The sequence below is a fragment of the Eschrichtius robustus genome, chromosome 12 (assembly GCF_028021215.1).
Source record: "Eschrichtius robustus isolate mEscRob2 chromosome 12, mEscRob2.pri, whole genome shotgun sequence".
Taxonomy (NCBI): domain Eukaryota; kingdom Metazoa; phylum Chordata; class Mammalia; order Artiodactyla; family Eschrichtiidae; genus Eschrichtius; species Eschrichtius robustus.
This window is the reverse complement of record NC_090835.1, coordinates 36,612,262-36,629,151: the sequence shown is the minus strand read 5'-3', so window position 1 is coordinate 36,629,151 and position 16,890 is coordinate 36,612,262. Positions and strand designations below refer to the sequence as shown.

The 16,890-nt window shown below is 57.7% G+C and overlaps 1 protein-coding gene across 1 annotated transcript in view; it reads left to right on the top strand.

Moving 5' to 3' along the window:
* The window catches only part of DNAH1 (dynein axonemal heavy chain 1), a 69,644-nt gene that overhangs the window by 24,636 nt on the left and 28,118 nt on the right, over window positions 1-16,890 (top strand). The window contains exons 16-35 of the mRNA XM_068557390.1: window positions 558-699; window positions 1,457-1,612; window positions 2,017-2,215; window positions 2,295-2,548; window positions 3,133-3,345; window positions 4,885-5,049; window positions 5,530-5,651; window positions 5,810-5,915; window positions 6,499-6,678; window positions 7,348-7,488; window positions 8,106-8,269; window positions 8,499-8,612; window positions 9,363-9,551; window positions 9,845-9,950; window positions 10,664-10,777; window positions 11,233-11,382; window positions 12,881-12,967; window positions 13,057-13,243; window positions 15,465-15,556; window positions 15,936-16,090. Of these exons, the coding sequence (XP_068413491.1) occupies window positions 558-699; window positions 1,457-1,612; window positions 2,017-2,215; window positions 2,295-2,548; window positions 3,133-3,345; window positions 4,885-5,049; window positions 5,530-5,651; window positions 5,810-5,915; window positions 6,499-6,678; window positions 7,348-7,488; window positions 8,106-8,269; window positions 8,499-8,612; window positions 9,363-9,551; window positions 9,845-9,950; window positions 10,664-10,777; window positions 11,233-11,382; window positions 12,881-12,967; window positions 13,057-13,243; window positions 15,465-15,556; window positions 15,936-16,090 (3,036 nt within the window). The remainder of the gene's footprint in view (window positions 1-557; window positions 700-1,456; window positions 1,613-2,016; window positions 2,216-2,294; window positions 2,549-3,132; window positions 3,346-4,884; window positions 5,050-5,529; window positions 5,652-5,809; window positions 5,916-6,498; window positions 6,679-7,347; window positions 7,489-8,105; window positions 8,270-8,498; window positions 8,613-9,362; window positions 9,552-9,844; window positions 9,951-10,663; window positions 10,778-11,232; window positions 11,383-12,880; window positions 12,968-13,056; window positions 13,244-15,464; window positions 15,557-15,935; window positions 16,091-16,890) is intronic.

Genomic DNA, 16,890 nt, shown 5'->3' with positions numbered 1-16,890 from the left:
TACCCAGGAACCCTAAGTCACCTGCTTTATGGGACATCCTGGTGCTCAGGGTGGCCTCCCCCAGGATCTGCAGCCCAAGGCCAACTGCAAGCAGAATCTCTGAAGCCCACAGGGCCACCAGGTCAGCCAGGCAGAGGGAGTTGATATGAAGGAAGCTGGTCTGGTGGCCCTGTCTGGTCACCAAGGAAATGCAGGCTAGAGGCTGTCACTTTGCCTCATCTGAGCTGAGGCCCCTTACAGACCTGGGGAACTCAGGATCGCTTCTCTCATTTTGGACACCATTCCCTTCTTGTCCTGTCACTGCACTGGGCACATTGGGTGTGCATCTCCCTGGAAGCTGCCCACAATCCCAGGGCGGGGACTGCTTTCCCTGCCAGGCAGCCCCACACTTCAGTGGTGGCAGTGGCTGCCTCCAGGCTCACTTCTACCTCCCGGTTGCCCAGCCCCGGCTGCTCCAGCTGCCGCCTGGATCCCCCATTCTCCCCTTCACCCTGGCCTGCACACCCCATGATTTCAGTGTGACATTCCCCCCCATAACCCACTCCTGCCCCATCCAGATGGGCTGCCAGCAACTGGCCTGCTAAGATCCTCGGGCAGATAGAGATGGTACGGCAGCAACACATGGAAGATGAGGAGAAGTTCCGCAAAATCCAGATCATGGATCAGAACAACTTCCAGGAGAAGCTGGAAGGGCTGCAGGTGGGGCTGGGTTGAGAACACACACACACACACACACACACACACACACACACACACACACACACACACACACACCCCTCTCCAGGGCCGGGCCTTGGAAGGGCTGCAGGTGGGGCTGGGTTGAGAACACAGACACACACACACACACACACACACACACACACACACACACACACACACCCCTCTCCAGGGCCGGGCCTTGGAAGGGCTGCAGGTGGGGCTGGGTTGAGAACACACACACACACACACACACACACACGCGCGCGCACACACACACACACACACACACCCCCTCTCCAGGGCCGGGCCTTGGAAGGGCTGCAGGTGGGGCTGGGTTGAGAAAACACACACACACCACACATACACAGCTATCCAGGCAGGGCCAGGCCTTGCCCCTTGCAGTCAGGAGGTGCTGTGTCAATGTTTGCTGGGTGAGTGAACAAGTGGCTAAAAGAGTGAACTGAAAGGTCAGAGAGGTGCCTGGGCAGCAAGTTCCAGGAAATTGTGGAGTAGCAAAGAGCCCCAACCCCTCTGTTGTGTCCTCATGGGCACTGGGTCTCCACCTGACCTTGCTGTGTTACCTTGGGGTGGTCAGCTGCCTGTGATGGGCCAGGAACCGCTCACTGCAGGAGAAAGTCCCCTCAGAACTGGGAGATGTTGATGCTCTGGGGACCTCAATTTCCCTGAGTGTGCGCGGGGATGCGTGGGCATAGGTGGGCCCACAGAGGCCTCTGATCCCTTGCTCCTTGGCCTGCAGCTGGTGGTAGCTGGCTTCTCCACCCACGTGGAGATTGTGCGAGCGCATGAGATTGCCAACGAGGTGCGGCGGGTCAAGAAGCAGCTGAAGGACTGCCAGCAGCTGGCGATGCTCTACAACAACCGCGAGCGCATCTTTGGCTTGCCCATCACCAACGTAGGCCTCCTCTGGGCACACTGCCCCCCAGCCCTGAGAAGTGCTCGAGGAGGAGCCCGTGGCATTTGCGGCCACGTCTGGAGCCAGCTGCCAGGTGGCAGGGCCCTGGCATTTGGGGGGGGCAGGACTGAGCAGGCTGCAGAGAAGAGCTTGCCCTCGTCTCCCGGCCCGCAGGGCGAGGAGGCTGCCTGGACCCAAGCAGGAGGCTGGAGGCTCAGTGCAGGCCTTGCTCAGCCACTCAGAGCCCAGAGCCCATGGGGGGAAGGAAGAAGGGAGGCCAGGCCTGAGTCCATGGGGACAGGATCAGGGACAGCAGCCAGGAGCAAGGAGGGGCCCCAGAAGGAGCAGCGTGGAGAGAGACTGGGGAGCACCCCGACACAGCCCCAGCTTTTCTGCCCCTGCAGTATGACAAGCTCTCCAGGATGGTGAAGGAGTTCCAGCCCTACCTGGACCTCTGGACCACAGCCTCCGACTGGCTGCGCTGGTCGGAGAGCTGGATGAACGACCCCCTGTCAGCCATCGACGCAGAGCAGCTGGAGAAGAACATCATCGAGTCGTTCAAGACCATGCACAAATGCGTGAAGCAGTTCAAGGACATCCCAGGTAGGCAGCCCAGCCAGCCCGTCCCCTCCTTCCCTGCCTGTGCCAGCTGCCTCTCACCCTTGCCTGCCCTGCCCGGCAGCCTGCCAGGATGTGGCCTTAGACATCCAGGCCCGCATTGAGGAGTTCAAGCCGTACATCCCGCTGATCCAAGGACTGCGCAACCCTGGCATGAGGACCCGGCACTGGGACATGCTGTCCAATGAGATCAACATTAATGTCAGTCCCAAGGCCAACCTGACCTTCACCCGCTGCCTTGAGATGAACCTGCAGGACCACACTGAGAGCATCAGCAAGGTGGCCGAGGTGGCTGGCAAGGAGTATGCCATCGAGCAGGTGGGCCGCCACCAGCAGGCCCGCCCTGCCCCACCCACATGCTGCCCAATGGTGTGGGAAGGTGACAGTACTGGGCCCCATCCCTGGGGTCATTCACCAGGCCCAGAGGTTGAGGTGCATCCTATTAAGTGCGTTAATAATGCATATGAAGTGCTTGGCATGGTGTCTACCATCCCTATTATTACTCAGTTGTTCCTCTTAAGTTATTCCTCTCTCAGGAAGGTGCTGATAGCATTACCTCATTTAACAGATGAGCAAATTAAGGCTCAGAGAGGTTCAGCAATTGGCCAAGGTGGCATAGCCAATAAGGGCTGGAACTGGGACCAGAGCTCCTAACCAGTGCCTTAGCTGCCTCCCAACATGCTTGTACATGCATGTTGTATACATACACCACATGTGAGAGCGAGTCAGCCTTGGATTCCGATGAGGGTCCATGGGGGATTTGTTGACCAGACAAGCTGAGAGTTTGCTGAGGGGGCCTGAGGGAAGATCATGGCTGGGTAGAACCTGCCCTTCCCTGCCCAGTGCTGCTCAGTGTGGGCCAGCTCTTTCCCGGGACCAGCCTTGACTCGTCCCTACTCCAGGCACTGGACAAGATGGAGAAGGAGTGGTCCACCATCCTGTTCAACATGATGCCCTACAAGGAGACAGAGACCCACATCCTCAAGAGCCCAGATGAGGCCTCTCAACTGCTTGATGACCACATCGTCATGACCCAGAGCATGACCTTCTCGCCCTACAAGAAGCCCTTCGAGCAACGCATCAACTCCTGGGAGAACAAGCTGAAGCTGACCCAGGTGGGCCCTTCCTGTCCTCCCCTCCCCCCATCCCCCCACCCTCGCAGCACCTTGTCCCAAGGCTGCTCTTTATGGTGTCTGGGTGGGTTTGGAAGCGGTGGAGTGCCTTGCTGAGGTTTGCACAGCTCCTGGCTCTCTGACAGGCCCCTCACAAAGAGGAGGGGGACTAGAATGGGGCTCTCCATCTCAGGTTCGGCTGCTGGAGGAGGCAATTCAGAACGTGTGGGTGGGGCCAGTGTTTGGTCCAAAGCTGCAGCTGAGGAGGGGCGTGAGAGCTGCCAGCAGACCCCCAAAGTGCTCCCTAGGCTTGGGACAGCTAGGACCTCCAGTCTCAGGACTTTCTGGGCTGGACACAACAAGGCCCTGAGGCTCCTCAGAGTCCCCTTCTACTCGGCCCTGAGCTTCTCACTCACAGCTTCTCACTGGAGCTGGCTCACAGTAAGAGAGCCAGGGCACTAGGGACTGCTGCTTTTTGGGGCTCTCAAGGCCAGTGGCCGGCACTATCTGCAGTGCTCTGAGGTCAGTGCCAGGGCCAGGCCTACCGGTTTGATTGACAGCCCCTCTCTGGGAGCTGTTCAGAAACTTCCAGTGAAGGCCAGAAGCTGAGCGAGGAGGGCTTGCCTGTATGTTCCTCGGGTCACCCAGAGAGGCCTGAGCTCATCAGCATTGTCCCTGGGTCTCCGTCCTTTGCTCACACTGTCCTCTCTACCTGGAGTTCCATCTCCTCCAGGGCTCAGCATCGAGCAGCCCTCACTGATTCCCCCACACCTGCCTGCAAGGTAGTCCCATCGAGGCCCTTGGTGGGTACCTCTTACAGAACCCATCACACACACTGGGCCCTTGGTGATTCAGAGGCAGAACTGGCCGTTTAGAGGACGGTGGGCTCCTCAAGGGCAGGGACCACACCCTCCTCTGTTTCCTCTGGAGCCGACATGGACCTGACCTGGGCCTGACACAGGCTGGCCACAGCACACGTCTCATGAAGAAGAGAATGAACGAATGAATGAATGGGTTTGCACTGATAGGAAATGGCAAGAGATAAATTTGGAAAGGGGAATCTGGAGGCAGAGAGGAAAGTGGCTTGAAGAGGTCTCACTCTTGGACTGATGTTTCACAGAGCATTTTAGGGGATCTCAAGCTCAAGTCCCAGTACACCTCAAAGAATCCAGGGGTCATAGACCCAAAGTCCTCCCAGGAGAGGAGACTGGTTTGGTCTTCCATGCACTGGGCTCTTTCCTTGTTACTTTAGGGTTTGCTGGTTGGGGCGTGGTTCTCTCATAGGAAGAGTGTCTCCCCTGGCTCTGTTGGAGGATTGGGCATCCTGTGGGGGATTTGCGGTTTCTCTGGAGGGCAGACATCCATGCAGCCTCTTTGTTCCCTGGAGTACCGTGGCTGACAGCGCCATCTAGAAATTTCCCCGTGGACACTGGCTCTGGTGCCCAGTGCTCTGCCTAGAACTCTAGTGGGATAGAATGTCTAGGTCATGGGGGACAGGACCCAACTTGGACCCCAGGCCCTGACAGTCCATGCCCTGTCCAGGAGGTGCTAGAGGAGTGGCTGAACTGTCAGCGGGCTTGGCTCTACCTGGAGCCCATCTTCAGCTCTGAGGACATCAACCGGCAGTTGCCGGTAGAGAGCAAGCGCTACCAGACCATGGAGCGGATCTGGAGGAAGATCATGAAGAATGCCTACGAGAACCGGGAGGCGAGCTCACACGGGGATGGGAGGGGGCAGCTGGGACCACCGGGGAGCCTCCTGGTCTTGTCTCTCACTGAACAAGAAAGACTGGAGGACAAGTCCAAGGCTTTGGTCTTGGCCCGTGTCCCCCTGGGTGGGCTCCCCAGTCTTGAGAGACATTCCTCAGAAACACAACAGTTGATGGTTTTCCTCTTGGAGATTTGCAGTCCACATTAATATTTTTAAAGACCCTGACAAGTCCTACAGCAAATCAGATTACTTGGCTTTGGTTAACCCTATTTTTTTTGATAATAGACTTCTTTTCTGTGGGGCTGACAGGGGTGATGGAGGCAGCCCCTGGCTCGGGGCGATTTTCCTGCCCCCATCTACTCCCGGGCCCCACTGAGGGTCTCTACGTGGCAGGCATGGGTCCTCTCTGAGCCCACCTTGCTGCTTCCCAGTCAGACCGCTCTTACTTCCAGTTTCTCTCTGACCCGGGCTATCCAGGTGATCAATGTGTGCTCTGACCAGAGGCTGCTGGACAGCCTGCGGGACTGCAACAAGCTGCTGGACATGGTGCAGAAGGGCCTCAGCAAGTACTTGGAGACCAAGAGGAGCGCCTTCCCCAGGTGAGCACCACCGGCCCATGCCCACTCTGTCAGTGCCTGCCCATGAGCCTGGGGCCCCAGTGCCCCTCCAGGCGGGGGTGCAGGGATGTCAGTGGTACTGGGGCAGCTGGGACCCAGGGGCTGCCTGACCCACTCCCTCACCCCTGTTCCCCTGGCAGATTCTACTTCCTGTCTGACGATGAGCTACTCGAGATCTTGTCCCAGACGAAGGACCCCACAGCTGTGCAGCCCCACCTGCGCAAGTGCTTTGAGAACATCGCCCAGGTGGGTAACTGGGCCAAGCGCTCAGGGCCAGGAGCACTGGGGCACCTTCCCAGGGAGCACACCTCTTCTCTCACCTCAAGTCTCTTTAGCAGGAAATGAGGTGGCAAGTGAGATTCCTGGCTCTCAGAGACATACCTGGGGCCTGTGGGAGGAAGGTCAGCTGCAGAGCCCTTGGCTCAGGGTTGGGGGACCCTTGCTCCCAGCTCACCCAGGGGATCCCTGGCCCCTGCCATACACTGAGGTTCTGGCTAGGCTGAGAAACCCATGAGGCCAAAGGCTCCTGACTCTCCTTGCCCTCATCTTCAGCTACGAGGGAGGCCACACAGGCCTGCACAGGAGGGGGACACGCAGGGCAGGCTTAGCCTCCTTCCCCAAGTGGGCTGGGCCACAGCTGGGGACAAGGCTGTCCCATCTTGCCCACAAGCAGTCAGGGAAGGCCCAGCCAAGGTGGAGCTCTCTTCCAAACGTGAATGCCACCTTCTGAAGGTGGAGGGCACAGGCGGGGTCAGCACTGGGGCTCTGGTGGGCCGGGCTTCTGGGCACACTGAGGGTAACCCCACTCTTAACTGCCCCCTGCCCACAGCTGCTGTTCCAGGAGGACCTGGAGATCACACATATGTACTCGGCAGAGGGTGAGGAGGTGCAGTTGTCCTTCTCCATCTACCCGTCCAGCAACGTGGAGGACTGGCTGCGGGAGGTGGAACACAGCATGAAGGCCAGTGTGCGGGACATCATCGAGAGAGCCATCAAGGCCTACCCCACAGTGAGCCGTGCCTCCCCTCCCAGCGCAGCCTCCCAACCTACTCGTTCTTCCGTTTGCTCCGTTCTCAGTGCCTCTCCTCTATCACGGGGGCTGGGCTACCTGTCTACCTCATCCTCAGACTACAGCCTTGGCTGCTGCTGCTCTCAGTCAGCCAGAGTGTCTCTGGGGGCAAAGGGTCCTTGGGGCCCACTCAGGGAGGAATCTGAAAACACCCTCTGAAAAGTGAGACTGGCTCCTAGTGATAATCAGTTGCTGTTGTTATGTTTCATGCACTCACTGTGTGCCAGGCCCTGGGATGGGACTTCACCCCCATTACCTCTCTCAGCCCCACAATCAGCAGCTAGCCTGGGGGTTAAGCCTTATCCTACAAAGTAGCCGAGAGGTGTTTCCTGCCCAAAGGGCATGTGATTCATAGGTGGCCGTCAGGATTTGAACCCAGGACTGTGTGTTCCCCCGTCCTGGGCTCCCACCCCTCTGCTTCCAGGTCTCCTCTGCAGAGGAAGTAATGACTCTGCCCAGCCCCGAGAGGCCCAGAGCTTAATGGCTTCTCTGCTTTCGAGGTGGAATTAACCTGAGACCAGAAGCACAGATGACATTTAAGGGAAAAACAGTGTGCAGGGTCAGGGCTGGCAGCTTCCTGGGTCAGCCCCGTCTGTGTTATCGTCCCAGATGCTCAGGACTCAGTGGGTTCTGAACTGGCCTGGCCAGGTGACCATCGCCGGGTGCCAGACCTACTGGACCATGGAGGTGGAAGAGGCTCTGGAGGCCAGCAACCTCAGTACCCAGCTGTTCCCCCAGCTCGCCCGGCAGGTGGGACTCAAGGGGGTCACCATCTGTTCCCCACAAACACCCCACACCCTGGGAGAGCCCAGCCCCTCCAGGAGCTTTGTTGTGTACTGATCCTGGAAGAGGCCTGTGGTTGGAGCCAAAGAGTAGAAAGTCAGACACCCTTGAAATGAGTGTCTCATGACCAGCCACAAGCGAGAGGGATGGGGGCTCTGAGGGGAGCTCTGAGGACAGGCAGATGCCCCTCTCCCGAAGGTCACAGTGGGAGCCTCCTCCTGGATCCCTCCTGGGCTACCCCACAGCCTGCGCTCACTCTGCACCGGCTCCTCACCACACTCCTTCCTCGAGCTCCTCGCCAGGCCCCACCACCTCACCTGGCCCTTGACACCATACGCTGCAGGGAGGCAGATGCCATGCATGTGCCTCCGTTTTTATCACTTCCCTGCCAGACTTCCCATGTGACCAGTGCCCTGCCTGCCCTCACCCTGCCTGGTCACTGCACCCCACCCATCCCAGACCATTAGAAGCCCCCAGAATAGAGGGGTTGTTCCTGGCAGAAGCCCACCCTCTGAACAAGGGAGGGGAAGCCTGCCCGCAGTGTGGCCCTGCCCATTCCTGATGGTGTCCCCCGGCTCCTGCAGCTCAATGACCTGGTGGCATTGGTGCGGGGGAAGCTGTCCCCCATGCAGCGAGCCGTGCTGTCAGCGCTAATCGTCATCGAGGTCCACGCTAAGGATGTGGTGAACAAGCTGATCCAGGAGAACGTGGTCAGTGTGAATGACTTCGAGTGGATCTCACAGCTGAGGTGAGGAGGCAGGCAGTGTGGCCACGTCCAGGGCCAGAGCAGCAGCAGGAGGTGTCAGGGGATGTGGAGAGTCAACTACAATAGGGTGGTCCCTGCCCTCGGGGCCCTGGGGCAAGTTGGGCGCCTAGATGCTCTCACTCCTCAAAAGAAACGCCTCTCCCCTACCACATACCCTGCCCAATGGCCCGTGGTCCACATGGCCTGGGAACCTATCTCCCTGCAAAGCCAGGTACTACTGGATGAATAACAACCTGTGCATCCGGGCCGTGAATGCCAAGTTCATCTATGGCTACGAGTACCTAGGCAACAGTGGGAGGCTGGTGATCACGCCCCTCACAGACAGGTGAGTGCCCCCCTCCCCACGTACCCTCCCACACTGGGCCCCTCCCTCCAGTTCTGACTGGCCCAGGAGTCCAGGGCCCACAAGGCTCAGTCAGTCCATCAAAGGTTAGGAGCTCAGCTTTCGGGTTTAAAACCGGCTCTGCCCGTCATGGGCTGGGCGACCTTGGGCAGGTGGCTCAACGCCCCCTATGCCTCAGTTTCCTCTGCAGCTTCCTCAGGGTGGTTATGAGAGTTTCGTGAGCTGATGTGTAAAGCTCTTAGCACCTGTGTGGTGCTCAGTAAGCATCTAATGGGTGTGGGCTTTATTGATTTTATCAGTCAGGTCCTCCTTTCAACACAAGAGAGGAATTGATCTTGAGAGAAACAACGGGCAAGTCCCTTTACAAAGTGAACACTTCTAAAGCAATCAGTCGTTTCCTCTGGCTGCCTGTATTTAGTAGCAGCTGGATTTTCAAATTGGGTTTTGAGGAAAGGAAGGGAAGAGTGGCCACAGGTCAGCCATCCTGGCAGGTCCCTGAGCCAAGCGCTGCAGGGCCATGGGGTGGGGGAGCACTGGTCAGGTGGCCAAGGGCTCCAATCCTGACCCTGGCAGCCAGGGCTGGGCCCGCCTGGGGCCCTGAGAATGGGGAGGAGCAGGAGCTGCCCCTCCACAGGGCCCAAGACGGTGGGGGATGGGGGCTCTCTCTCCTCGTGTCTGTGGGACTCCTGCGGAAGGTGCACGGCCCACACCCATCTCCTCTCACTCCCGCAGGTGCTACCTGACCCTGACTGGGGCCCTGCACCTCAAGTTTGGGGGTGCCCCAGCTGGCCCAGCTGGCACAGGGAAAACTGAGACCACAAAAGACCTGGGCAAGGCCTTGGCCATCCAGACCGTTGTGTTCAACTGCTCCGACCAGCTCGACGTCATGGCCATGGGCAAGTTCTTCAAGGGCCTGGCCAGGTAAGGCTGGGTGTGCAGGTGGCACAGACAGGGCAAGAAGGCTGAGCTCTCCCGGGACATTGCCGAGAGGAGCCTCACGGGATGGTGGAGGGGAGGGGATGGGATAACAGATGTCAAAGGCTCGGCCCCTGGCGGCCACTGGCGGCCACTGGGACGGGGTGGTGAGCAGTGGGATTGTGGCTGAGCTGACGGAGAGCACCACTGAGGGCTTCCTCCCCAGCAGAGTCAGCGGGGGCCCTTGGAGGTGCCAGGGGGCTCTGAACTCATATCCCCCCTCAACATTCTCCCCTCAGTGCTGGGGCCTGGGCCTGCTTCGATGAGTTCAATCGCATCGATATCGAGGTGCTGTCTGTGGTGGCGCAGCAGATCACCACCATCCAGAAGGCGCAGCAACAGCGGGTGAGCCTCCCGGGGGCCACCCCCGTCCACGCCTCCCGCAACTGACCACGTTTTCCCTTCAACTATACCCGTCCCGCCCATGCCGCCTTGCAGCCCCCCAACACTGGTGGGGTGAGAAGCCAGGTGCTCAGGCCTGCCCTAAGCCCAGCCTCTCTCATCTCACAGGGGACTGGGCAGTCCCCCCAACCCCAGCAGAGCTGTCTCTGGGGGACTTCTGAAGCCAGTCGGGGAGCCCCATATCCTTACCCCACTCTGGGTACAGCTCCTAGGCCAAGCTGCAGTAGATGAAGCGGTCCCTCCCCACATCCTGACCCTTATGGAAAGTCCCAGCCATTTGTCCTTCTTCTAGTTTTGTTCAGGGTGGTCAGAGGTCTTCTCCTGGGGATAAGAGCTGGGAGGCTGGCAGGTGTCCCGACCCCAGTAAGGCCCTGGGTCCTAGTAAGGGCTGAGCTTGCCCAGGTCTAAGGAGAATCAGTGTTGGGAAATGGGGGTGGAAGAAGATATGTGAAGACCTCCGGGAGCTGGGACCTGGGAGGCCACGGGTAGCCACTGGGACCAGAGGTCTTAGGCCAGATCCTGAGAGAGGAGCCAACCCATGGTCAGGGGTCCAGTCCAGGCTGACCAGTTATAGCCAGGATAGGGGCATCAACAGGGGATGAGGGGGAACATCCAGAGGATGGGGCAGGTGAGCCAACCCCTCCCTACCCCTGTAGGTGGACCGCTTCATGTTTGAAGGCGTTGAGATCCCACTTGTGCCATCCTGTGCTGTGTTTATCACCATGAACCCGGGATACGCTGGTCGCACGGAGCTGCCCGATAACCTGAAGGTGAGTTCGGGCCTAGGTTTGTCCAGGAGGCTGCTCAGGGCATTGGGAAGCACCAGAGCTGTGGCCTGGGCTCAGAGATGCTAAAGCACTTATGCAAGTACACACAGCTGCTGGACATCAGGGCCTGTGCTTCCCCATGGCAGCCCTCCTGCCCAGGGGCCCTGAAGCCCACCCCCAGCCATGGAGAGGAGGGCCCAGGCTTGTCCTCAGGGCTTGGGAGAAGGTAAGGGGCACGTTCAAGTCAACACAAAGGACCGGTTTCTAATGGGCAGAGGGATCCACTCATAGCGGGGTATAAGCCTCAGCTATGGCAGGCGCAGTGGAGGAAGGATCCAAGCATCGGTGGGGGAGGAGGGCAGTGGAGCTTCCTTCAGAGGACCAGACAGTCCAGAGAGCAGGTGGTGCTCTGGGAGGGGAGGTGGCCTCTCCATTCACACGTATACCATGCGCCCCAGGCACTATTCCGGCCTGTGGCCATGATGGTTCCGGATTACGCCATGATCGCTGAGATCTCCCTCTACTCCTTTGGCTTCAACGAGGCCAATGTGCTGGCCAAGAAGATCACGACCACCTTCAAGCTGTCCTCCGAGCAGCTCAGTTCCCAGGTGAGGTCCTGCCCTAACCAGGTTCCAGGGTCTGAGAGCTGCTGCCTTCCCCTAGCAACCCTAGGAGATAGGACTTACATCCGCACTTCTCAGCTGAGGACACTGAGGTCCTAAGTAGGCAGGAGCCTGGCCAGGCTCATGTGGTGCACAGGGGAGCTGGAGCAGGAGCCAGGAACAGATGCCCACCTGGGCTAGTTCAGGTGCAAGCGAGGGTCAGCCAGGAAGTGACCAAGAGCCACACAATCCAAGGCTGGAGAGCAAGTGCACCTAGGTCTCGTGGGACCAGTGCGGGACAACCAGCACCCCCTCCACCCGAACCTCCCAACACCAGGGCCTTCCCCTCAGTGAGCTGAGCCCAGGTTCTAGGGGTACATGCTGTTGGTATAGGCACCAGCACTGGCAGATGAGCTTTCCTGTTTGGCTCCAGTCTCAGGCAGGCTCCCCCTTGGCAGTGGCAGAGAGGAGCCCTAGCTCTGGGCTTACATGCTACCAGCTTAGTTTCGTAATGGTTCCAAAAAAATCCCTGGTGTCACCCTAATGGGCTCTCTTTAGGTGACCTGCTCATGCATGAACACCCGTCACTGTGGCTTGGGAGACCATACTGCCTTTGACCAGGAGGGGCCCACCGAAACCCATGGGCTAGAGAGAGGAGCATTCTGTTACTGGGAAAAACAGCAGCTGTCCACAGAGTGCACCATAGGTGCCAGCGCCTCCACACACCCTTCTTTCTAACCATCCACTTTCAAAAATGTACCCCCTCAATAGAGCAGCTATCCCCACGTGGTTCTGGAAATGCAGTCAACCCTTCCCAAGTGCTGATGACCCAAAGCCAAGCCCAGTCTCTTCATCCAGCTCCAAGTCCAAGATTTCTGGGAAATGTGCTATTCTGTGGGTCAGGTCCAGATGTAGCTTCATGGTCTGGCACCATGAGGCAAAATGATAAGTTTAACTATTTCCAACACACCTGCTATATAATGGAGAGAAACAGAACCAGAGGCAAAAGCGGGGAAAGCCAAGGTAGTACGGCCGAAAGGGTGGGTCTGGAGAGATATGATGAATGTTAGAAGGAAGCTCGAAGGCCATCGAGGCAAGTCTGCTTGTGGCACAGATGGGAAACTCCTTCATTCCCTTTTTGAACAAAACTTGAGTGCCTCCTGCCCTTGGCGCTGTGCTGGGACCACAGGGATTGAGCCATGACCAAGGCAGACTCCTCACCCTCAGGGGCCAAGAGGCAAGCAGGGGTGCAGGATAGGTAACCTGGTAAGGGGAGCGGGCCACTGGGGCAGTGAAGTAGAGGGCACCACAGGAGCCCAAAGTGGGGCACCTGGCCCAGGCTGGGGCATGCAGGTGGGTGCAGATGGCCTGCAGGGGAAGTGACACTTCAGCTACGAGCTAGGCGATGAGGCACGGCCAGGTGTCAGGTGGGAGACAGTGTTCCAGACAGAAGACCCGAGAGGGACAATGCTCACCCACCCCTCCTCCTGTATGGTGGTGACAGGATCACTATGACTTCGGGATGAGAGCTGTGAAGACTGTGATCTCAGCTGCCGGGAACCTTAAGCGAGAAAATCCCAGCATGGATGAGGTGAGCTGCATCCAGAGGTGCCTGAGGAGTAGGGCTCTAGGGAGGCTCTGGACAGCTAGAGGGGTGTCTGACCTGGGCCTCTGCTGCAGGAGCTGATTTGCCTCCGGGCCATCCGAGACGTGAATGTGCCCAAGTTCCTGCAGGAGGACCTCAAGCTCTTCTCTGGGATCGTGTCTGACCTGTTCCCCACCATCAAGGAGGAGGTGACTGACTACGGCATCCTGGACGAGGCCATACGCAAGGCCTGTGAGAAGAACAACCTCAAGGACGTGGATGGTGAGCCCCTGGCCCTGCCGTCCTGTGTTGCCAGAGGAGGGCTGGGTCCGGCCACCCCAGGTTGCAGTCCAGCCTCACGGTCCCTCCCGCCTGGCCAGGCATGTGGCAGGCTGGGGCTCTCTGCCCCTATCTCCGCTGGGACACTTCAGGTGGTGGGAGTCTAGGGAAAAACTCTCCTTCACTCTCACATTCAACACTTCTGACACCAGATGTATGGGGTTTTACCCCACGCTCATCAATTCTCGAACACAGCTGTGTTCTACAATTCAATTCAATCCTGACGTTAATCAGAGTTAGCACAGACCCCACAGGTTACGGGCTCAGTCCCACAAAACTGCCCCCACTTCAGATACTAGTCGCAAGTACTGGGTCCCCAGGTTACCCACAGCCTCTGTCCTATTTGGCTACAAATCTGAGGTTCCCATGACCCCCTCCTCTGGCTTGATCATTTGCTAGAACAGCTCAAAGAACTCAGGGAAACACGAACGCTTGCTGATTTATTATATAATAAAGGATGTGATAAAAAGGATACAGATGAACAGCGGGATGAAGAGATACATAGGGCGAGGTCTGTCCCTGTGGAGTTGGGGTGAGTCACCTTCCCAGCCCGTGGATGTGCTCACCAATCCAGAAGCTCTCCAAACCCTTATTTCTGGGATCTTTTTCTGAGGATTAATCATGCAGGCATGATCACTTATTAACTCCACTTTCAGACCCTCTCCCGTCTCCGGAGAATGAGGGTGGGCCTGAAAGTTCCAAGCTTCTTCTGGTGACCAGTCCCCTCCCAGGAGTTCACCACCAAGAGTTGCCTCATTAGAACATAAGATGTTCCTAACACTTGGGAAATTACACAGTTAGGAGCTCTGTGTCAGGAACCAGAGACTAAGTATTGGAACTTGAAGGTTCTCCAAGCACCCCTATTTACAAGGGTTTGAGAAGCTCTGCATCAGGAACCAGGAACAGAGACGATACAGAGATTGCCTATTATTTCACAGTGGGGAAGCAGGTGCTGCCCTTCCTCCCCGTGGAGGAGCAGTCACAGCTTGGACCACACCCTTGGCCTTGTTACTCCTTGACAGAGGCTCTCCTCTGCCCCATCCTCACCTGCTTGGGGTGGGAATGGGGTTTGATGTCTGGGTTGGGGGAAGATGGTGAGCCTATCCACACCCCTGCCCTTCACCGTTCTTCATTACAAATGCAGCCCTAAGCATCCCCCCTTGCCTGCTGAGGCCCCAGCAGGCGAGTTGAATGAAGCCTCAAACTCTTCTCTCCCTCACGGCCTTGGGGCAGCTTTGCCAGCACCAAATAACTGGACCTTGTCCCTTTGGCAGGGGCTCCCAGACCTGCATAGCTCTCCTGGACCCCTCTTCTTGGGCTAAAGTGATGTGCTCATTCCCTACCTGTGTGGGTCTGGCCTGCCACTGCAGCAGGCACCTGCCCCTACAGCTCTGGTCTTGGTCAGTCAGAGACCCTGACTGACACCGGATCTTTTTAAAATTTATTTATTATTTATTTTTGGCTGCATTGGGCCTTTGTTGCTGCATGCGGGCTTTCTCTAGTTGTGGTGAGTGGGGGCTACTCTTCTTTGGGGTGCGTGGGCTTCTCATTGCTGTGGCTTCTCTTGTTGCGGGGCACGGGCTCTAGGCACGCAGGCTTCAGTAGTTGTGGCACGCAGGCTCAGTAGTTGTGGCTCACGGGCTCTAGAGCACAGGCTCAGTAGTTGTGGTGCCAGGGCTCGAACCCGTGTCCCCTGCATTGGCAGGTGGATTCTTAATCGCTGTGCCACTAGGGAAGCCCCTGACCCTGGATCTTGTCCCTGGGATTTTGCCTCGTGTTGGCCAGCACTTCCCTGGGGCTGTGCTCTCAGTAGGCTGGGTGGTTGCTTTGGAGCTGAAGTTGATTTCGAGGCCTGTGACAGTTCCTCACTGAGCAAGCCTGTGCCAGCTGGACACCCAACCAGTGGATGTTAGGGAATAATAGTCACAGTGGAAATAATGGCTGGCCATTAGCAGAGAATTCCTGCTCTGTGCCAGTCTCTGTGCTCAGGGCTTCACCTGCCTCTACCTATGAGGTAGGTACTACTGCCATCCCCATTTTACAGATGAGGAAACTGAGGTGCAGGGAGTGAGGTAACCCATCACAGGTCACACAGCAAGCTAGTGGCAGAACCAGGATCTAAGCCCCCACTCTGATCCCTGGGTTCCCTGCCATGTCCTTCCAGGATTCCTGACCAAGTGTATCCAGCTGTATGAGACCACGGTGGTACGGCACGGCCTCATGCTCGTTGGGCCCACAGGCTCTGGCAAGAGTAACGTAAGTGTTCCCTGTGCTATACAATAGGTCCTTGTTGGTTATCTATTTTAAATACAGCAGTGTGTACATGTCAGTTCCAAAATCCCAATCTATCCCTCCCCCGACCCTTTCCCCCTGGCAACCATAAGTTTGTTCTCTATACTCCAGTATAAAATAAAAATTAAAAAAAAAAAAAGACTAATATAAGTGGAGCCTAGCTGGGCAGCCCAGTGCCCAGACAGTGGGCCTGAGGGCAGAGCAGCCTCAACAGGGGTCTTGGCCCCCACTTGTGCCTCCTTGGCCTTTAGAATACCCTCCTGCCCGCCGTGACCCACAGCCCACTCCAGCCCTGCTCTCCAGGGAGCTTGGAGGCTCACTCTCAGCTGGCCCTTCTCCCCAGTGTTACAGAGTCCTGGCAGCTGCCATGACGTCGCTGAAAGGGCAGCCGTCCATCAGCGGCGGTGTGTACGAGGCCGTCAACTACTATGTGCTCAACCCCAAGTCCATCACAATGGGCCAGCTGTACGGGGAGTTTGACCTGCTCACCCATGAGTGGTGAGTGGCCCGGGACCCCTCCAGTGACCGTCCTGCTCCCAGACCTTTGCAGGCTATGGGCCGTGGGCCGCCTCCCTCCCTGAGCCAAGTGGAAGGTCGGGAGCTCCGGCTTTGGAGCCCAAATGCCTGGGACACTACCCACCACTGCACTTCCTCACTGAGTGACCCACCTCACCCCCTGGACCTTTGTCCCTCATCTGCAAAGTGGGGATAAAAATGACACCATTATTATGGAAGATGGCTGGGACAGTGTAGCACATGCTGAGCTCTCAGTACATGTTGACTTTTGTTAGTACCCACGAGAGGCTGGTGGTCTCTCTCGGGGCCTCTGCTCCTGGGCTGAGACGTGCATTTTAGGGGAAGTGCACCAAACTGGGAGATGTCAGCACCTGAGGGTTTTCTCCAGGGCTATTCTGTCTCTCCAGAGAAGTCTCCAGTCTCCTGCTGGGGTGTATTCTTGGTCCCAGTGTCCTGGAACCCAGTGGGGGATGGGCACTGGAGAGGGGCAGTCACCCATCTTTCTGAATGTGGGCCTGTCTAGCTTCCCCCATTTCTGGTGAAGGGTCTCACCCACGCCTACGCCAGGCTCTTGTGTGGGTAGGTGGGGGCCTGGGGATCAGACCAGAAAAATGCCCTCCTACCCACCCCCTTCCCTGGCATTTGGTACCTCTGAAGTCTGAGGCTTCTTGGGTTCTCTGGCAGGGACTAGATACATCTCATGACCCTGCTTTCTCTGCGAGGTCATTTACCCCTTCTCCACCTCTGTCCGTCTTCCGGGACTATGTGGACCTCTGTTTCTG